This window comes from Pipistrellus kuhlii, unplaced genomic scaffold (assembly GCF_014108245.1).
Source record: "Pipistrellus kuhlii isolate mPipKuh1 unplaced genomic scaffold, mPipKuh1.p scaffold_m20_p_4, whole genome shotgun sequence".
Taxonomy (NCBI): Eukaryota; Metazoa; Chordata; class Mammalia; order Chiroptera; family Vespertilionidae; genus Pipistrellus; species Pipistrellus kuhlii.
The window spans coordinates 78,219,194-78,241,821 of NW_023425540.1; the positions used below are offsets into that span (position 1 = coordinate 78,219,194).

At 37.3% G+C, this 22,628-nt stretch overlaps 1 protein-coding gene across 1 annotated transcript; it reads left to right on the forward strand.

Moving 5' to 3' along the window:
* The first annotated feature begins 3,389 nt into the window (after nt 1–3,389).
* Nucleotides 3,390–22,347, forward strand: SEPTIN14 (septin 14). Its single transcript, XM_045571727.1, has 9 exons — nt 3,390–3,494; nt 7,324–7,444; nt 8,078–8,273; nt 10,210–10,396; nt 13,779–13,940; nt 15,293–15,389; nt 17,501–17,669; nt 18,968–19,100; nt 22,168–22,347. Exons 1-9 carry the CDS (start codon nt 3,390–3,392, stop codon nt 22,345–22,347), a joined length of 1,350 nt encoding a protein of 449 aa, XP_045427683.1.
* The last annotated feature ends 281 nt before the right edge of the window (nt 22,348–22,628 follow it).

Here is a 22,628-nt window from a genome sequence, read left to right on the forward strand (position 1 = left end):
ATGCAAGTTCTCCAAAAACTTTAAAGCTCAAATTTTATCATTTCCAAGATCCATGTTCAGTTATTTTTTTCGTGTTACAAAGCACACTGTTTTAGAAATAACCAAGTATCTGTCCTTTGTTTTTGCAATTGAAATTGGTGTTCCAGGAGAAAAGAAATGACAATTTCTCACAATCACATAACTTGTTTTACTCAAGACAGTCATCACACTTGTATACAGATTAAGTGCTTTATGGTGCTCACCTTTTTCTTTTTGCTGTGAATGAGTGACAGGACTAACATAGTGATTAATAATACAACTTGGCACAACTGCCTTGATTAAAGTAGCAGCGGTTTCATCCACCATTGCTTTTGAATCATCAGTGCAAATGTCAGCACACTGGAAAAAAAGAAAAAGAAAAAAAGAAAGCAAAATTTTGGCGTAGAAGACGACCCCCTAATTTTACAGTTAAAACAGGTTTAGGGCTATATTCGCTGTCTAAGACTAACCCCTACTTCAAAGAAAAGACTTACTTTGCCGTCAAGATCTGCAGGTAATTTTTGTGCAATTTTGGTCTTTTGCCCCCGATTTTCTTTCGTTTCAAAAGTCATCATATACGCCGGAAAATACGGTACTAATAAAACTATGTTGACCTTATAAAGACCTTGAAAGAGTTTCAGAGTGCCCAGGGGCAAAAGGGCTATCCTTTGAGAGTTTCTGCCCCAGGTTTATGAGAGAAGTAAACCCCCATTTTCACAAGTGCATTAATTAGGCTTTTAAGTGCAAGATAACTGTATCTCTAGTTTTCAAGCCATTTACTGTAGACTTACCAAAAAGTCAGCAGTCACATAGAAATACTCTTTTAAAAATGTTTCTAGCTTGCCCTAACTCTGTAGTTCTCAACCTTCCTAATGCCTCGACCCTTTAATACAGTTCCTCATGTTGTGGTGACCCCCAACTATAAAATTATTTTTGTGGCTACTTCATAACTGTAATTTTGCTACTGTTATGAATCGTAATGTAAATATCTGTGTTTTCCGATGGCCTTAGGCGACCCCTGTGAAAGGGTTGTTCAACCCCTAGAGGGGTTGAGACCCACAGGTTGAGAACTGCTGCCTAACTGGTTTGGCTCAGTGGATAGAGCGTCGGCCTGGGGACTGAAGGGTCCCAGGTTTGATTCTGGTCAAGGGCATGTACCTTGGTTGCGGGCACATCCCTAGTAGTGGGTGTGCAAGAGGCAGCTGGTCAATGTTTCTAACTCTCTCTCCCTCTTCCTTCCTCTTTGTAAAAAGTCAATAAAATATATTTTTAAAAGTCTCTAGCTTTATTGAAATGTAATTGACAAATAAAAATTTTACATATTTAAGATGTGCGATGTGATGTTTTAATATACATATACATTGTAAAATGATTACTGTAATTGGGTTAATCCACATATCCATCACCTCATAAATGTCTCTAGCTTGCCCTAACTCAGTGGTTCTCAACCTTTGTGTGTGCGTGTGTGATGGGGGAGGGTAAGAACACTTAATATCTACTCTTTTAGAAAATTTCAAGAATATAATACATTATTATTAACTACTAGAGGCCAGCTGCACAAAATTCATGCAAGGGGCTCAGCCCTCACAGTCCCAGCTTCATCCAGAAGGTCGTCCGGATGGTTGGTCCACTGTTCGGGCCTGTCTGGTCTAATTAGCATATTACGCTTTTATTATTATAGTCACCATGTTGTACATTAGATATCTAGAACTTTTATCTGCAGGATAGTAACTTGCTTCTAATTCTGAGAAAGGGTAAGTATAGGAAATCAAGAAGCAACCTTTTTTCAGGTGTTTTGTGTGTGTGTGTGTGTGTTTGTTTGTTTTGCATTAAAGACTGCATTTAATCAGACCAAGGAAGGGATGGGTGCGGCAGCCCTGACTTCCCCTCTGCCTGAGTCCGGCTGGAAATGCCTCGGTGGGCAGCGCCTGCAGCTGGGCACGTGAGGTAGAGAAAGCACTGAAGGCCACATGCAAAGTCCTGCCCAGGGAAGTCAGACGTGTCTATAAATAGAGCAGTGGGACAGTTCCTTCCTTCACCTAGGCTACAACAATACATAGAAATAAATTCTAGTGTTTTCTGTTTTTGAGGGAAGGGGAAGTAGAAGATACAGGGCAGAGAAAAGGGCTGGAGAGTAGGTGACCTTTGTTTTTATTTTTTCTCAAACAGTACTTTTTTTCAGGGGTTTAAATGTTTATTGTGGCTTGCAACTAAAGACTGAAAATCACTGAAATACTCACTGTTAACATTCTACTAAATAATATAGAACCTTCATATATACCAGTCTGGAATAAACCATACTATACAACAGAATACTATCTGTGTGAGGGAACACGATTAACCATTAGGGGAAAGCGAGATAAATCCATGAACTAAAGTGGAGTAATCCTCAGGTTATAGGTAGGGAAGAAACCATGATACCTAGAGCCATTCTTTAATTCTGTTTGCTTCTCTCTTTGCTCTACCGATCTATAACACGTGCTTTTCAACTATGTATCTCAGTATCTTAGTGCCGTCCTCAAAAGTAGGGTAGCCTGTCCTTCAAAGGGAGTTCTGCTGACAAATCAGTACAACATGCTCTCTGGTATCTGTCCTCCCCGGTTCCAACGTTGCAAATCAGGGAAGATTTGGTCCATAAATACAAAGAACACCAGCTTTGGAGTCAGTTCGGACCTGTGTCTGCGGCATCCCTGAACTCTTGGGCAGGTAAGCAATTTAGTTTTTCTGAATCTGAATTTTGCCACCTTGCATATGGCAATGAAAATCTATGCATTTCCTGTCTGTCATGAGGTCTGAAAGAGGTAAAACACATAAGCACCAGGTACATAGTAAATACTTCATCAATGACAACTATCATGAACTTGGTTAGAGTTTAATGGGTTTGTTTAGACTTTTATAAGCTCTGATTTCTCAATTCTCCTTCAGTAAGTACACTCGAGCACTCCAGTCTCCACTGGTAATCTACTCTGGAAAGGTATGTACTGAAAGTGTCTACCTGGTTCTTTTAGCACCACCCTTTTAAAGCAAAATTCCCCTTTTCCCTTTTCATGCTCAGAGAGCCCTTTGAAGGAGAATATTCTTTGTCCTGTTGATTTCAAAAGGGAGTTTACCTTTTGTTGGATGCTTTCCTCATGTTTGTGGCTAAGTGTATTGTTGCACATTATAAATTGAATATTGTATGTCAAATAGAAGCTTGTATAGCAAACAGCCACATTTAAAAACAGATCAATAGTGTGGACTGAAAGCCCAAACCTGGGGTAATGTCCATATTAGACTTCCTGGTTAATCAAAATTATGTTGTAGGAATACTGCCTTTTACAATACATTTTTAAAAGGTTCTTGTCCTTTGTTTTCAGCTCTTTCAGTCTGTCATGGCAGAAAGACCAGTGTGCACATCCAAGCAAACGCCCGATGATGAAGACACAGTTGAGTACATCTTTCAGATAGAACTCTTCCTTCTGTACTTCAGCAAGATGGTATAGTTTCAAAGCACTGACTCAGTGCTCCGAGATAAACCTAGATGAGAAAGGCTTATGCTTGGACAGGAATTAACTTTTATACTGATTGGAGTTAAGCATCAAAGATGTTTAAATAATTATTGCATGTTTCTTGAGTCTACAGACCTTATTAGTGGTGCAAGAGGTTATTCCTGTTTAACACCAAAGAATGACAAATTAAACCCCAGAGCCTCTCATTAGGTAACAAGAAAAGTGCGGATTAGATGCAAATGTCTGTGGAACTTTATGGACTGATAATAAATAACTTTCAAATGAAGTTTATTTTGGGAAGTTTCTGGGTGGCTACTTGTTTGTTGTTTTATTGAGTGGGGGATTGAACCAAGTTCTATTTTAAGATGAGCTCCTGTTCTAGGGAAAATATGTAGTAACTTACCTAAAAATTAACACTGAAAGAGAGAATAATATGTCTGAATGGGTGAAAACTTGGTTTTAGAATTCTGTTTGACCAAAATATCAAATCTAAACATGAGTATTGAGTTACGTTGAATAGTGTTCATTTGTGCCTAATGGTGTTTTCTCTTTTTCAAACACACAGGTTTTTTCTATAGCTTAATTCTAACCACCAAACTATCTTTTTTTAAAAAATCACTCTCTGATTTGTTTTATTTATGTTTCAAGTATATTACCAACTGTGCCTTAATCAGGATATTTTAATAGTGTAGGTAATTTAATATTCAAACACAGGAACAAACACATATACACATATACATACATGCACATGCAAATATAGCTTTAAAAAAAATAAACAAAACTTTGACGTATTTTCTCTAAAACCAAATAAAAGATTACATAAACTAAATAACAATTTATGTTTCACTTGGTATCTAGAGTTTTGCCATAAAATTAGTAAGATTAATATGGAGAATTTTCTTGGTTACCATGTATCTAAAAAGGACAGAATGGATAGAGAGTATACTTTCCTTGATTATAGAAAACTGGCAAGAGTATTAAAAGAAAAATTAAAATATTTTTCAAAAAGCTGGGTTGACAAGTTAAAGCCAATCAATGACTATGTTTAACGTATGCTCCATTAAGCTCTGAGGGGACCAATCATGCCCGCAATATGTGCCCATAACTGGAATCAAACCGATGCTCTATCCACTGAGCCAACCCAGCTAGGCCAGCTTCCCAATTTAAACCTTTCCCTTTAAGTGTGCACATTCCTTACTGCAAGGGCACATAGTCCATAATTCTGCTGCTAAGCTCACTGTCATACTCATCTCCTGTTCATAGTACTTACCTCCTCCATCAATATTATCCTGTCTTCAGGAGGCAATCTGCCATCTGCAGTCTTTTGAATTATCTTTAACTACTTCCAAGTTTCTATATTTATTTTTGTATAATTTTGCTACTTGGTGTGACATTATCAAATTTTAACATTTCTTGAATGGTTTTCATCCTCATTCAAATTCATAAGTAAGACTCCTGACTTATGGAATATTGGAGTGTGAAAAAATTTGAAACTTACCTAGTTAAATGTTCTCAATGTACAGAGCAAACAGGCAAAAGTGACTATCAGAAAGGCTCATGATGACTAGTGAATTTTCTTAGTGAACTTGTCCCAGTACCCCCGAAAAACAGAGTCCAGTGAATACGTTAACATCAGGGCTTGTCAGAGATTTTTATAGTTTACAAACTATGAATTTATGTACGTTATTATCTCATTTGCTAGATGGACTTGTTACCAGGGATTAAAATAATCTGTGTAGCACTTCAGTTTCATGTGTAGATGCATGAAGTAATCCTTTTAATAGTTGGCTAAACATTATATTTTTATATACTACCTTGTTTATCTCTTAATTTCCTTTACTTGTGCATGGTGCAAAGGTGCATTCAAGGACAAGATTTGAATAACCACAAATTCCAAATTAGTAGAACCTGAAATATTTGTTTTCTACATAAGATGGACATTTTGTAAAACTAAATACTAGAACAAAGAACTTTTGGCCCATCAGAAGACATCTGTTAAGAATAGTGATGACGCTATGGAAATCCCTGCTTGCTCTGTTTGTTCTGTGGCAAGAACTTGGTGCTAATGAGAACAAGGTTGCAGGTTCTTTTTCGATAAGACAGTGGGCTATGTTTTGTTCTATATTTTGGCACACAAAGCACTTTGATCTGATACCTCCCTGAGCTACAGAGTTAAAAATGAGAAAACTCTTTTAAAAGGGAAAATAGGCCAGAGAGGATAGCGGAGTTTCCAAATCTATTATTGTTACATTAAAATAATCTTCAGATTGCTGAAACCAGTTTGGCTCAGCGGATAGAGCGTCGGCCTGTGGACTGAAGGGTCCGGGGTTCGATTCTGGTCGGGGACATGTGCCTTGGTTGCGGGCACATCTCCAGTGGGGGGTGTGCAGGAGGCAGGTGATCGATGATTCTTTCTCATCGGTGTTTCTAACTCTCTATCCCTCTCTCTTCCTTTCTGTAAAAAAAAAAACCCAATAAAATATATAAATAAATAAAAAATAATCTTCAGATTATATGGATCAAAATGTTCTGTTTATAAGTAGAGAAGAACTAAGAATTTATCATATAGATAAAGCCCTATATTCTAAGAGCACAAATAATAAGGAATTAAGTTTTTTTTTTAATTTCTTGTTTGATTATATTTTCAGTTTGGTATTGTTAAATACACTTTCTTTAAATATGAAATCCCCCTGGAATTCCTATCAATTAATCTTTGGTTGATTCCTTGTAGCTAGGGCTCAGGTCCTTTCCCTACTAATCACTGTTCATTCAACCATCAACTATTGAGATCCAGTTTGGATCTTAACCCTTATTTTGACATGAGAAGAATAAGTTAATTCTGATACTAATCATAGTAATACTACTAATTTAATACAAATATTTTTCTTATAGCTATTATATACATCTCTCTATATAAAAGCCTATCATCCATTATGACTGAATTGGAACAACCAGTTGACCAGTCACTATGACATACACTGACCGTCAGGGGGCAGACACTCAATGCAGGAGTTGCCCCCTTCTGGTCAGTGTGCTCCCACAGCCAACCTTCCACAGCCTCTCCTCCCCAGCCACCCTTCCCCCCCATCGGCCCTGATAGGGGCTGGCAGGCCAACCTCCTGCGGTCCCTCCTGCCTTCTGGCCCCCCTGATAGCTCCAATTGCTGGCCAGGCTGAGGGACCCCACCTGTGCACAAATTCATGCACTGGGCCCCTAGTTATGTTATATTATACTGTATAATGTCCATCAATATTTGGTGTATATATTTAGGTGCTCCTATGTTGGGTGTAACATGTTATGAGTAATATCCTCTTGTTAGATTGATCTCCTCATCATTATGAAATTACCTTGTTTGTCTATTGTTGCAGCCTTTGTTTTAATGTTTATTTTGTCTGATATAAGTATTGCTATTCCAGATTTTCTTTCATTTCCATTTGCATGAACTATTTTATTTTATTTCCTCCCTCCCTGTTTCCCTCTCCCTCTCTCTTTTTCTTTCTCTTCAACAGAGGATATTTTCCTATTGATTTTTAGAGAAAGTGGAAGAGTGAGGGAAAGACAGAGAGAAATGTTCCCTGTCAGGGCACATGCCCAGGTCTCAGCTTGAACCCCAGCAGGGGGCATGCAGGAGGCTGCCAACCAATCGATGATCCATGTTCCACTTTCATATCGATAGCTCTCTCCTTCTCCCTTACTTTCTCTCTAAAAATCAATAAAAATATTAAAAAAGAAATATTATAATGATCTTTTCAAATGATATTTTCTATTCTGATTAAAATCTTTTAACTTGTGTTTTTTTTTGTTTGTTTTTTTTCAGCAAAAAGAAGAGAATATCCGTTGTTTAACTATGCTTGGTCATTTTGGTTTTGAATGTTTGCCTCATCAGTTGGTTAATAAATCTATTCAACAAGGATTCTCTTTTAATATTCTCTGTGTGGGTAGGTGCCAAAATTCTCCTCTGAATTATTACTTAATTTTTCCAAATGCTTATTTCAACTTATCTTTCAGCAGTGCAAAACTGGTGCTGTTAATTCAAAAATATACCTTCATGTTTATATTAGTTTTCATGTTCTTAGCCATATTACCTACACACTTTTTTTAAAAAAAATTATTTATTTATTTTTAATATATTTTTAGTGATTTCAGAGAGAAAAGGAGAGGGAGAGAGAGATAGAAACATTAATGATGAGAGAGAATCATTGATTGGCTGCCTCCTGCACACCATCCACTGGGGACTGAGCCAGCAATCTGGGCATATGCCCTGACCGGGAATTGAACCGATGACCTCCTGGTTCCTGGGTTGACACTCAACCGAGCTACACCTGGCTGGGTCCTACACACTTTTTTTTTTTTTTTTTTAAATGCTTCAGTACTCTTCAAAATCTGACACAACTTAGTGTGTATTTTATTTCTATATTATGTTAATGACTGAAGGACTCAGGAGTAGCATGTATATTTTCAAGGATATCACTCTCTTTGGAGTATGTGGGACCCTTTAAACCACTTCAGAGTGTTACTTCTCAGCCCCTATATATCAATAACCCTATATGATGTGTCCATGCTTATTACAGGGGAAACTGGACTTGGAAAATCAACACTGATTGACACATTGTTTAATACTAATTCGAGAGAAAAAAAATCCTCGCATTTTCGCCCAAATGTTGAACTTAAAATTCAGCCATATCAACTCCAGGAAGGCAATGTTCAGTTGAAATTAACTGTTGTGACCACAGTGGGATATGGTGATCAAATGCACAAAGAAGCCAGGTGAGCGTGTTCTTATTTTAATGAAAAGCTTTTCTTACTCTTGGTGACACGTTTCCTTGATTCTTCATGTTCCTTGCATTTTTGCGTTGCTGCTTTTACATTTGAAGTAGCAGACGCGTCCTCAGATCTTTACTAGTTGCCCTCAGGTGCAATATACTATTCATGGGTCCTGTTGAATCTGGGGCTTTCTCTGACCTTGTATGATATCCCAGCTGCCCATTTCTCTCTCCCTATTGTGGAGAAGGTCTCAAGAGTTTATTTCTTCTCTAGTTCTCACAGCTCACAGGATTGACTGCTGGAAACAGCTTTTTTCCCAGAAAGCATTTCATAGATCAAAATTTTTAGAAAGTGGTTCCTCCCCTGCTCACAGAGCCTGGTCTGATTTCTCTGAGCACATTTCACTTGCCAGATTTCACTCTCCCAACTGCACTCAACAGTGTGTGCACACGGAGCCAACTGCAGAATGGGGAGACGTGTGAGTTTAGCACTTGACCTTTGGAAGTGCCCACAGGCCCAGTGTGGGAATCAGAAGCTGAGGCTCTCCCCAATTTCAGGGTGAGATTCCTCCTGAAATCCTGAGCCTGTAATGCACTTCATGCCCTTTGATATTTTTATCTGCTTCTTTCCCATTCTCCTCCCTCCCCTCGTTTATGGAGTTCCTGCCTCAGTACTCTGAGTTCTGCTGGGCGGAAAAGGGTATTTCTCTACGGTTGTTGGGCACTTACTCCCTTATTTCTGAGAGGGATTGCCACCAGCTATTTCAGCCCCAGGTTGTGCTGCCTTGAGGGAAGGCTGACACTGGCAAAGTTCCTCTTACCTTCTCCAATGCATCCACATTTATCCTTTTTGCTGTGCTCCAATGGAATCTCCCATCTTGATGGCCGAACTTCTACAAATACCTTTTATCTGTGGATGTATGTGCAAGTAAACACTCTCCCGCTTTCCCCTGACTGCTTCAAAGTGGGGTCGGGGCAAGGTTGCTGGCTTCTGCTGGTTTCAGAGCTCATAGGGAAGTGCAGTTGGGCAAAACTCCTCCTGGTTCCCGGGCGTATGGTGCAGGTTCCACAGTTCCCACAGAGGTACCTTTGTTCATGGGTAGATTAGGAAGTGTTCACTGCCACGTGAGGGTGTCACTCTTCTGAAGTTTTACATACAGTAAGACTTACTTTAAAAAAATATTTTATTGATTTTTTACAGAGAGGAAGAGAGAGGGATAGTTAGAAACATCGATGAGAGAGAATCATCGATCAGCCGCCTCCTGCACACCCTTCACTGGGGATGTGCCCACAACCATGGTACATGCCCTTGACTGGAATCGAACCTGGGACCTTTCAGTCCGCAGGCTGACGTTCTATCCACTGAGCCAAACCGGTTTCAGCTACTTTTATGGTGTGTATTTCTGTGGGGTCTTTTAAAATTGAATTTATTGGGGTGACCTTGGTTAATAAAACCAAACAGATTTCAAGTGTAAGTTTTTAAGTTGTGTAGAGTTGCACCATCTCAGCTGGGCCATAGAAAAGTTCTGTCATATGAAAAAATTCTCTTGTGCTTTAGTCTATCTACTCTTCTGCTGCTACCACACTGTATTATTTCAGCTTCATAATAAGACCTGACACGTGAAGATGATATCTCCTTGGTTTTCTTTAATATGTTTTGAGCACTCTTGGTCCTTTGTACTTCTATATACACATAGAAATGGGCTTTTGATTGGGATGGTGTTGAATTGAAAGATCATTTTGCCATTTCTAGAAACAATGTGAATGATGGGCCTTTATTGGTTTGTGATTGTCACCTTTATCAGAACATGCTATGCACATTGTTATTTCTATGAAAAGCTATTGAGTGCACACATTAACTACTTATTACATGATAAAAATGTAGACTTCAGATGTTATTACTATGTGATGCTAAATGTTTAAATAATCATTTTTTTCAGCTACCAACCAATAGTTTCCTACATAGATGCTCAATTTGAGGCCTATTTTCAAGAAGAACTGAAAATTAAACGTTCCTTTGCCGACTACCATGATACTCGTATCCATGTGTGCCTTTACTTCATTGCACCTACGGGACATTCTCTGAAGGCCCTTGATCTGTTAACCTTGAAGAGCATTGACAGTAAGGTGTGTTTGGCAAATCCCTCAACCGGTCAAGATTTGATAGTTATTTTGAGATAATATATATCTTTCAGCCATTCTCATCTACGAACTAATTTTGTGATATGTGTACATATACATCATATTTTTTCCATTAATGTTTAAAGCACTTGATATTAGTGTCCCAACAACACCATTACAAAACACAGACTTATGGGTTTTAAACAACAGAAATTAATTTTCTCACAGTTCTCGAAGCTAGAAGTACAAGATCAAGGTGCTGCCAAATGCTGTTTCTCCTGAAACCTTTCCCCTTGGGTGGCAGATGGCTGCCTTCTCACTGTGTTCTCACGTGGTCTTTCCTTTATGCACACATCTGGTGTGTCTTTGTGTGTCCAAGTTTCCCCTCCTTATTAGCACACCTGTAAGATAGGATTAGGGCCCATTTAAAGATTATGTTTCCACATACAGACCGTTCTGAGGATTGGGGCTTCAGCATATGAATAGGGGGAGAAGAGACATATTCAATCCATAACAGCATTTGATAAATTTCCATCTTATCTTACTTTCTAGAGAAATTTAATTAGAAAATTCATTAGGATGATGAGATGCAGGTTTAAAAAAATAAAAATGTAGTTTTTCTTGTGATTAAATGATAATTCAGATTGAGGTCATTTGCCCATATTTTTGAAATTGAAATTGCTCTACAATATTACAAAATGATCCATTAATATTTCTCTGATACCACTGATGTTTTGTTTTTAAATATATTTTTATTAATGTTAGAAAGGAAGGGGGAGGGAGAGAGATAGAAACATCACTGATGAACGAGAATCACTGATTGGCGGCCTCCTGCCATGCCCCACACTGGGGATCAAGGATCCAGCCTGTAACCCAGGCTTGTGCCCTGACAGGGAATCTAAACGTGACCTCCTGGTTCATAGGTTGACACTCAACCACTGAGCCAAGCCAACCGGGGTGTTTTAAAACATAAAGCTTTCATGGTCCTGGCTACTGGCCCTATCAGACAGGATGCAGAATACAACATGTATTTTTTTTTTTTTTACAACAGAGGGTCAAATTACGTATAAAAGAAACTTATGCCACGATATTCTTTTCTGGCTCTCAGCCCTGATTAAACATACTGTTTTCAACTTTATTCAACTGTAGAGATGGAAGGTTCTAAAATCTGGAGGAGAGTATTGAAGAAGGCCTGACTTTTGCTCTATTTTGTTCAAACTAGAAAGAAATTTTGTACTTAATCTCATCTATCACCAAGTAGTTAATATAAGTTATATTTTTAGTTAAAATTAAGAGTTGCCTTAATAAGACAAAAAAAGAGCTGCCTTAATTCCTCAGCTTGTAATATATTCAAATAAGAAGGGACACACAATTTTGCTTTTAATTTTAAGACCATTTGTAATCTTCACGCTCTTTCCAGATACAGGAAACTGCTCGTTTTTGCAGGGACATTTTACATAAAGGGGTGGGCAAGGGTGTGGCTATGGTTGTCTTCTCTCCCAGGTTGATCAGCTCTCCTTGCAATAAGTGACTTTTGTTCCTAAAATCTGAACACCTGAGGAATTGTTAACATGGAAAGTTTTTATTTCATTAAAAGATATTTTTATTGATTTCAGAGAGGAATGGAGAGAGAGAGAGAGAGAGAGAGAGAGAGAGAGAGAGAGAGAGAGAGAGAGAGAGAGAGAGAGATAGGAACATCAATGATGAGAGAGAATCATTGATCTGCTACCTCCTGCACCCGCCCCCACTGGGGATTGAGCCTGCTACCTGGGTATGTGCCCTGATCAGGAATCCAACCGTGAACTCCTGGTTCATAGGTCAATGCTTAACCACTGAGCCATGTCGGCCAGGCAAAAGTTTTCATTTCTTATCTTCTATACTAATAAAAGGGTAATATGCTAATTAGACGGGGTTGACTGACTTCCTTCTGGACAAAGCTATGGTGGTGGGGGCCAAGGCAGAGGCAGTTGGGGGCAAGATCAGCCCAGCAGTCGGACATCCCCTGAGGGGTTCCAGATTGAAGAGGGTGCAGGTCGGGCTGAGGAACCTCTGTGCACAAATTTTGTGCACTGGACCTCTAGTGTGTTAATGATTTGCTATCACAGAGGGTTTCTTTTTTTAGCTTTGTCACCAATACAACCCAATGCATTTATGTTAAACTTGAATCTACCTTAGCAGCTGTCTGCTTTTTTATTGTGGAAGCTTATTGTTTACAATGATAAATTTAGACAAAATTTTGAACATTTATGTGACAACATGGAAGCCCTAGATTGAAACAAGGATTTTTTTAAAAGTACTTTGAAGAATCTAAAACTAAAACAATATGTTTAAAACAGGCTTTTACACATTTAAATTTATATCACAGAAGTTGACATTGTATAGTTATGCTTTAACAAAATATCTTATTATAACAATAATAAGACATTTTAAAATTTTGCATATTGTTATTTTCTAAGAAGTTAAATTATTAAACTGTAAACACAAGAAGACAGGATTATTTATATTTTAGAATTAGAAAGAAAATATGAATGTTTTTCAACCTTAAATATGCTATATGGAAATAATTCCTTTTTACAAATTACAAACGTATTTGTTAGCAAGATGCTATATACACACACACATTTAGCATTTATTTATTTATTTATTTAAAGTATATTTTATTGATTTTTTTACAGAGAGGAAGGGAGAGAGATAGAGAGCTAGAAACATTGATGAGAGAGAAACATCGACCAGCTGCCTCTTGCACACCTCCTACCGGGGATGTGCCCACAACCAATGTACATGCCCTTGACCAGGATCGAACCTGGAACCTTTTAGTCTGCAGACTGACGCTCTACCACTGAGCCAAACCGGTTTCGGCCACATTTAGCCTTTAGAGTGTGGCAATCAAAATGTCTATTATTTTTGGGTGGTTTTTGGAAACCATAAGCAAATCTGTCTGCAAAGACATATAGGTAGAACAAGGATCTATTCAAAAGCAAGATGAGTTTATGAAGAAGGTGATGCAAATGAATGACAAGTAGAGAACAAATTGTTTTATAATTTTCAGGAAAGGTTTCTTCCACTTTTTTGCACTCAGATAAGAAATCAAATTGCTAATGAATTAAATACATTACATCATCTTACTACTTACATTTTACTACCTCCTGATGTGTTAGAAACATAGAAAGATTAAGAAAACAACAAAAATTAAGACTTCTAAGCCTGAGCTCTCATAAAAATATATCTTCAAAAGAACTGAATATTTTGGGAAGCAATTTTGTGAGGAAAGCATGATAATTAGTGATTATCTATATATTTTTTGGTAGATAGTTGAGGTTTTTGACTGTAAAAATTCCAGAGTTAACAACAAATTCTCAATAGTGAGATTGTGTTTCTTTCTTACCAGGTGAACATTATACCACTGATTGCCAAAGCAGATACAATTTCTAAAAATGATTTACAGGCATTTAAAAGTAAGATAATGAATGAATTGATTAGTAATGGCATCCAGATATACCAGTTCCCAACAGATGACAAAACGACTGCTCAAATGAACTCCTCAATGAATGTAAGCTTCCATTTAAAGCTAATTCTATTTTACATGTGGGAATCAAATATAATTTATAAGTAACAATATTAGTAACATACTGTCACTCTATCTGACCAAGAGACTATAAATAAGGTATTTTCCCAAAATCCAGTGTCAAAAATGTTTTATTTGTTTATTTATTTATTTTAAAAAATATATATTTTATTGATTTTTTTTTTTTTTTTTTTTTTTTTTTTTTTTTTTACAACCAAGGTACATGCCCTTGACTGGAATCAAACCTGGGACCCTTCAGTCCCCAGGCTGATGCTCTATCTATTGAGCCAAACAGGTTAGGGCTCGCTTATAATTTTGAAGTGGTCATGGGAGGAGGTGATCATAGAGTTTACCTACTCCACCATCTTGACTGGCTTCCCATAACCCATTTATTTCAAGATATCAAAGCTAAATAGATTTTGAAATTAAAAAGCAACATAAATTTTAAAGTTATTCTCCTATATTACATTTTCTTTAGATCTTGTCTTAAAGATTTTGGCCTCTCTTACCTAGTAGTATACCAAAGAACTCACAAGGAGTAATTTTTCATCAAAACCAATGAGTAGACTATGGTTAATTATTAAATATACAACATAATGCTTAACAATTTTTACCTTAGACATTGTATATCAGCTCTTCCATTCAATCATACCAGCTATATAACTTCTGACAGGTCATTAAAATCTTGTATATTCTGCGGCTGCATCCTGTTAAAAACTTTATCCTTACTTATGACTGTCCTCCTACTTTGCTTATCTTCTTCCCAAATCTCCCTTGAATGGCCTTAGTTTTCAGACTTCCCTTGTCTTTTCATAAGTGATTAAAGTGACCCTTTAATTGTATTTAGAATTCATATACATGTCCATGTATGAATATGTATATATAATACAAAGCACTATTTATTAATATGTTTTATATTGTATATACATGAACTAATTTTTATAGTTATTCTCAACACTTTTGTCTTTTAACTTTATGCTGGAGTTAAAAGTGATTTGCACATTATTTTCTTGATATTATTTTTGTGTTTCAGGGTAAAGATAATGCGAAAAAAATGGTTTGTCTACTAAGAATCTTTTCTCTTTGTATTTCCCACAGCATAATGCTTTGGTTTAGGCTCTACTCAGGAGATAATTTTAGGGCCTAACACTAATGCTTGCAGAAATCAATGTGCACATATTTGCTGCCAAGTCATAAAATCTGAGGCAGGGTAGATCCCTTTTTTGCATAAGCTTATGATGTTATTCTTGTCTCTGTTGTTTCCATAGCAGAAGTAAGAGTAACAGCATATGTCATGTTGGTATAAGGACATGACTAAAATTGTCCTTCCTTTATAGGAACACCTACCTTTTGCTGTAGTGGGGTGTATGGATGAGGTGAAAGTCGGAAAAAGGATGGTCAGAGGCCGTCTCTATCCTTGGGGAGTTTTACAAGGTAAACATGTCAGTGAGCAGGCTTGCTCTGGTCTGGTCATGTGTATGAGTAGACATATATGTTGTATATATAGTATGTATATGTTGTATACTATACTATCGATATATACTATAATGATATCTACTATAAATATCCTATATTATCATAACCTCAAAATATTTTAACTTGTGCCAATATTAGTAACTGTTGCTAAACAGTAAACTAATGGTTGCTAGTAAGGAGCACAGATTCTGTTTCATTTAGGCTAATGCTTCCTTTGATTGTGATTTATTCTCACAGGAGTTTGCTGGAAGGTGCTTTAGGCAGAAACCCACAGAGGCTACACAGAACCTCCTTATTGACATGCTTTCCATCCGCACATCATCTCCCTGTGCATGTTGGGAAGTGCTTTGAACCAAAGGACTTTGAACATATTGAAGCCTAAATATTAGTGTTTAAAACATATCACATAAATTAATTACTACCAAATTTATTTATTCATCTATTTTTATATTTTATTGATTTTTTACAGAGAGGAAGGTAGAGGGATGGAAAGCTAGAAACATTGATGAGAGAGAAACATCAATCAGCTGCCTCCTGCACACCCCTACTGGGGATGTGCTCGCAGCCAAGGTACATGCCCTTGACTAAAATTGAATCTGGGACCTTTCAGTCCACAAGCTGATGCTCCATCCACTGAGCCAAACTGGTTTTGACCCAAATTTATTTTTTATTTTATCTTTTTAATTTATATTTTGATTGGTATCAGAAAGGCAGAGAGAGAGAGAAAAAGAGAGAGAGAGAGAGAGAGAGAGAGAGAGAGAGAGAGAGAGAGAGAGAGAATCATCAGTGATGAGAGAGAATCATTGATTGACTGCTCCTGAATGCCTCTCGTGGGGATCAAGGCTGCAATGCAGGCATGTGCCCTGTGCCCTTGACTAGACTCGAACCTGGGACCTTTCAGTCCGCAGGCCAATGCTCTATCCATTAAGCAAAACAGCTAGGGCTATAAAACGTTGTAAAGCGGTCACTAGAAACAAGGATTATAAGCTATTTTAAAAATGAAGAAATATAACTTACTTTTGGATTATATTTAGACATTTCTATTTGTTATCTAGCATCCTGATGAGTTGGAATATTGTAGTATCCAGTCATTTGTTGTCTAGTTTATATGCTAGTAATACTAATTATTGGGTGTTGGATTATCTCTACTTGTATTAGTTTCAAATGTTGTTTTTAAATTGATGTATTAGAAAAAATTGTTTTAAATAAGATGTCTTTTAAAATATATATTTTTATTGATTGCAGAGAGGAAAGGAGAGGGAGAGAGGGAAACATCAATGTTGAGAGAGAATAATTGATAGGCTGCCTCCTGTAGGTCTTCTACTGGGGATGGAGCCCACAACCTGAGCCCATGCTCTGACAGGGAATCGATCCGTGACCTCCTGGTTAATATGTTTATGCTCAACCACCAAGCCACACTGGTTAGGCAGACATTTTTAATTTATGAAACATATTGTAGTTAAAAAGAACATATTTTAGTGAATATTAAATTTGGTTACAATATCAAACGCAATAATACACAATATGTTGTACTCAGTCTTCTGAATGTGACAAACACAAGAGAGAACCATGTGAATTTATTGATTTATTTTAAATATTGACTAATTTGGTCTCATAAATATCTTGTATAAATATGATAACTTAAGCATGCAAGTTATAAAGATCTTTATGGGAGTGGATTTAACGTAATGAAATTATTTACTTTACTGGAATCGGACTAATTCTTTGTTAGCACTCTGTAAAATACCTTGAGGGTAGCTTGTAAACTACTAACATAATTAGTGAAAACTTATGCCCTGTGTTCATATAACATAACATTATTTTATTGTTTCATATTTATATTTTGGCTGATAAATTTAAAGCACATTTTCTGGTTTATTAATAAACTCTGTCTATAATTGGAAGGCACCATATAAACATAGTTACATGGCGAAAACAATTTTAGCTATTCATCAGAATGATCCTTTAGCTGTTATTTTAAATGTTTTGTGTGCATACATTTATTCAATAAAACGTATTGAGTGCCAGGAACTGATAAAGTGTTGTCGCTTTATTATTTCTCTGTCTAGTGGAAAATGAGAATCACTGTGACTTTGTTAAGCTCCGGGACATGCTCCTCTGCACAAACACGGAACACCTAAAAGAAGTAACCCACACTAAGCACTATGAGGCTTACAGGCGTCGCCAACTGCAGAAAATCGGCTTTACTGATGTGGGCCCGGACAATCAGCCACTCAGGTGAGTCAGGATCTTGCTAGAACAAGCTAAGGGGTGATTTACAAAGCCCCTGCAATCATGGGACACAATCGTTTTGGAACAAGAAGAACTGCACTTCTCGTAGTGTCAATTATTCTGAATGTTATGTGTGTGTTTTTAAATCATTTTCAGACGTAGAGAACATTTGTAAGAGTAGCACAGTGTAAGGGCTCATGTATATGCTAAATTTTGTGTACTCACTATGTGTATATGCTAACGTGTACTATATTCAAAAGAGAAGTCCAGAAAGGAGGTTGATAATTACTAGCAAAGGTTGACAAAGGATATAGAGAGGATGGAAAGAATATGGAGGACTGGGTGGAGGGAAGAGGAAAAGCAGCATTGTGATGTCATGGAAGTCGAGTGAAAATAGTTGGGGAGCAGGTGTGTTTAGCTATATTGAAGAGAAATAGGATTGGCGCTGCAAAAGTGTGACAGTTGTGTTAGTCTTGGTGCTTTGAGCACAATCAGAATTGAACTGGCTATCTTAAATGAATCATAGTTTGAAAGATGCCTGGCTTTATTTTTATTATTTTGAGAACCGTATAAATTAGAGATTCTTGCGAATTTTATTGTGAAAAAAGTGTGAAGAAGTGTGATATCATGAAAAGTGGTGGGAGCAAGAAATCCCTTATATAACTGCTTTCAAAATTCTAGTACTTTTTATATATATTCTTTTTAAAAATAGATTTGAGAGAAAGAGCAATTGATTTGTGCTTCCACTTATTTGTGCATTCATGATTATTATTATTATTATTTTTGTAATCCTCACACAAGGGTATTTTTTCCATTGGTTTTCAGAAGAAAGGAAGGAGAGAGAGAGAGAGAGAGAGAGAGAGAGAGGGAGAATGATGTGAGAGAGACACATTGGTTGAGCTGGGGATCAAACCTGCAACCCAGGTACATGCCCTTGACTGGGAATTGAACCCATGACCCTTTGGTCTGTAGGCTGATGCTGTAACCACTGAGCATGCCAGCCAGGGCTTATTGATTGTTTCTTGTGTATGTCCCGACCAGGACCGAACCCATAACCTTGGCATATCCGGACGATGCTCTAACCAACCAACTTACCCAGCAAGGCCATGTTCTCTATATACAGTACTCTTATATTCGGTATTGCACCCACCTCACTTTTACATCTCATGATATAACAATTCCCATTTCTATATATGGGATAATATTGATCAATGTTTTTACACGGGACCTAATATATAATATATATCTTACATGTTTATTTATATCAGCATTTTTATATAAAACTAATAACATTTTCTTTTTAGTTTTCAAGAGATCTATGAAACCAAAAGAAAGGAGTTCCATGAACAATGCCAGAGGGAAGAAGAAGAATTGAAACATAAGTTTATGCAGCGAGTTATGGAGAAAGAAATAGCATTTAAAGAAGCTGAAAAAGAAGCAAGTGTTTCCAGTTTGATATAATTTGCATTCATTTTTAGGTGTCCTATTAATTTAGGGTATTTAATCCCAATAATTTAGTTGATTTCTTTTTTATTTCAGAGAAGAAATGAGAGAGAGGTGGGGAAGAGAAAGAGAGAGAGAGAGAGAGAGAGAGAGAGAGAGAGAGAGAGAGAGAGAGAGAGGAAGGGAGATATATATATCTTGATTTATTGTCCCTTATTTGTGAATTCATTAGCTGCTTTTGGTATATCTCCTGACTGGGGATAGACTTTGATGTGTAGGTATATGTGCTGCTGAAGTGAGCCTGAACCTTGGTGTATTGGGACGTTGCTCTAACCAACTGAGCTACCTGGCCAGGGCTCTTTTCTGATTTTTAAAATCAGAGTTTTGTGGTTTTCCTTATGTGAATTTTGTATATATTTTGTTAGATTTATACCAAAGTATTTCATTTTGGGGGAGTGCTAATGCAATTGGCATCGTGGTTTAATTTGAAATTCTACCTGTTCATTGCTGATACATAGAAAAGCAATGAACCTTTTAAAAAAATTTGGAATGTAATTTTTAATCTTTTATTTTCAATTACAGTTGACGTACATTATTCTATTAGCTTCAAGTGTATACCGCAGTGGTTAGAAATTACACAACTTAAGTAATCATTCCAATAAATCTCGTACCCATCTGACATAATACATAGTTATTAGTATTATGTAATCCCTACAATGTACTTTGCACCCTGTGATGATTCTAATCAAGTCTCCAACTGGGATCGAGCTGGAAGCCCAGCATGTGCTCTTAACTGGAATCAAACCCAGGGCCCGTAAGTCAGAAGACCAATATTCTATCCATTGAGCCAAACCTGGGAGGGTTATTGCCATTTTATTGTTCATATTTTTTATTTTCTTCTTAAGGAAGACCTTTTAACATTTCATAGAATACTGGTTTGGTGGTGCTGATGAACTCCCTTTGTTTTTTCTTGTCTAGAAAGCTCTATCTGTCCTTCAGTTTTGATTGACACTTTTGTTAGGCAGGGTTGTAGGTCCTTGCTTAGAAAAACAATTAACTTTATATCCTGCAACGTTACAATAATTTCACTAGTTCCAGGATATTCTTTTTGTCAGTTCTTTTGCATTTTCTACATTGATGATCATGTTACTGTGAACAAGACAGTTTTGTGTCTTCTTTCTCAGTCTGTAAATATGTTAGTCCTGTCGTCTTATTGCCTTAGCAAGGGCTGCCAGTACAAAGCTGAGAAGGAGTGGTGAGAGGACACACACTTTGGACCTATTTGGGGGGAAACTTCAGGCCTTTTGATATTTGAAATGTTTGTATACTAGGGTGAAGGTTAGCTTTCTCTGATTTCTACTCTCACGGTCCCATTTTTAAAAGAAACTTTTCCACAGTGAGTTTTGCCATCACTTACAGATACCACATCCCCAGCCCTTCCAATCATTCTTCTTCCCATTGTATCTAGATGCTCATTTGCATCTCAGGGCTGAAGATGTAATTCCAAGAAACATCTGACTCAGGAAAGGAAAAAAGAATCTTTATTTAGAACCATGATCTCAGCCTTCGCTGCACAATAAAATCACCTGGGGAGCTTTCTTAAGCACTGAGCCTGGGTTTCAGCTCCAGGTCACCTGGTGTAATTGATCTTGTGCAGCCTGAACATTGAGAGGTTTGTAAGCACACTGAATAATTCTAAGGAGCACCTAGGGTTGAAAAGCATCGGTGCTCACGCCATGTTTGTGTTCTTCACAGCCATATACACCAGACGGTTAATATTGTGGCAGTAGTCGGTCTACTTTTTTTCCAAAAGTGAGCTGCAAATAAACTTGTCCTTCAGAGTTTTATGCCATTCTACAGGCCCGATGCATGTAATTCGTGCAAGGGGCTCAGTCCCTGCTGTTGCAGGTGGCTGCCTCTTCCTCTGCCCCTGCTGCCAGGGCTTCCAGAGGTCGTCCGGAAGGATGCCCGGTTTAATTAGCATATTACTCTTTTATTATTATAGATAAGCCATACCTTCTCTGACGCGTACAAGCAATCCTTACCTTGTTGAATGAAGTTGTGTTAAGACTTCATTCTAATGGACTCTTTCATATGGCTGATTATGTTTATTTTAAATTCCACAGATTAAATACAACCTCACAAGTAAATAAAAAGTAACTGAATGAGGTCTTTGAAAAAATTTTTCTATAATTATGCTAATTTCACTGAACAAGAAAAGGTCTTTATCATTTAAAGTCTTAACAATTGTTTCATAATTCATGCTATATTTCAATGTGTATATTTTTAATGAGCATGAATTTATCAAATTTTATTTGAAGAGATTTATGGGGAAGTGTAGAGTGAGAAAATACACATCATTTGGGAAAACAAGTATTTAAAAAACTGAGTGCTGCCCTAGCCAGTTTGGCTCAGTGGATAGAGCATTGGCCTGCAGACTGAAGGGTGCCAGGTTCCATTCCAGTCAAGGGCACATGCCTGGGTTACAGTCTTGCATGCAAGGAGCAGATGATCAATGATTCTCTCTCATCATTGATGTTTCTGTCTCTCCCTCTCTGAAATCAATGAAAATATATTTATGAAAAATAAAAAACTGTGTTGTTGCCGAAACCGGTTTGGCTCAGTGGATAGAGCATCGACCTGCGGACTGAAGGGTTCCGGGTTCGATTTCGGGCAAGGGCATGTACCTTGGTTGTGGGCGCATTCCCAGTAGGGGGTGTGCAGGAGGCAGCTGATCGATGATTCTCTCTCATCGATGTTTCTAACTCTCTATCTCTCTCTTCCTCTCTGTGAAAAATCAATAAAATATATATATTAAAAAAACTGTATTGTTTATAGCCGTAGTTTTTATTACATTTGGTTCAATGGGGAGACACTTTTTAATTGATGAATTTTTAAAATATGTGAATGTTTATTTTAAACAAAGTTTTGAGATTGTTATTAAGATTAAACTCCACTTTGACGATTAATATATGTTTGATAACCAGGAAGGAAGCCAAGTATGTTCCCAGGGATACCCACACATGGCGCTCTGAGTCACAATTGCATCTTTGTCTCACAGCTACAGGAGAAGTTTGAGCACCTTAAGAGAATCCAGCAAGAGGAGACAATAAAACTTGAGGAGGAGAAAAGAAAACTGGATGAAGAAATCATGAATTTTTATAAAATGAAGGCTGACTCTGAAACATCGCAGACTCAGGTTTGCACCAATGTAAAAAAGGACAAAGATCGTAAGAAATAGTCCTCTCTCGTCGTTCTCTGTTGTAGAGCCCTGTCTCTTTGGATCCTATCTTCCTGGGAGATTATCTTCATAGCACTTAACTGACTGAAGTTCTACTAAGTCTTAAAACTTGTCTGTTTCTTGCATATTTCCCTCCAGCTCTCAAAAGCAGGCATCTTGACCTTCTGGTTAACTGCTGTTTCCTCAGCATTTTCCTCATCAAAATCTACCGAGTGATTTCTTGATAGCTTTTATTATAATAAAAGGTTAGTTTTTTATTAGAACGCCTATACTTTGATGTC

Bases quoted from the DNA above. Each gene is read 5' to 3' on its own strand.
- SEPTIN14 (XM_045571727.1), top strand. From the start codon at position 3,390: ATGGCAGAAAGACCAGTGTGCACATCCAAGCAAACGCCCGATGATGAA. The intron at 7,445-8,077 runs GTAGGTGCCAAA...TGCTTATTACAG, and splicing joins TTTTAATATTCTCTGTGTGG to GGGAAACTGGACTTGGAAAA. The intron at 19,101-22,167 runs GCAAGTGTTTCC...TTTGTCTCACAG, and splicing joins TTAAAGAAGCTGAAAAAGAA to CTACAGGAGAAGTTTGAGCA.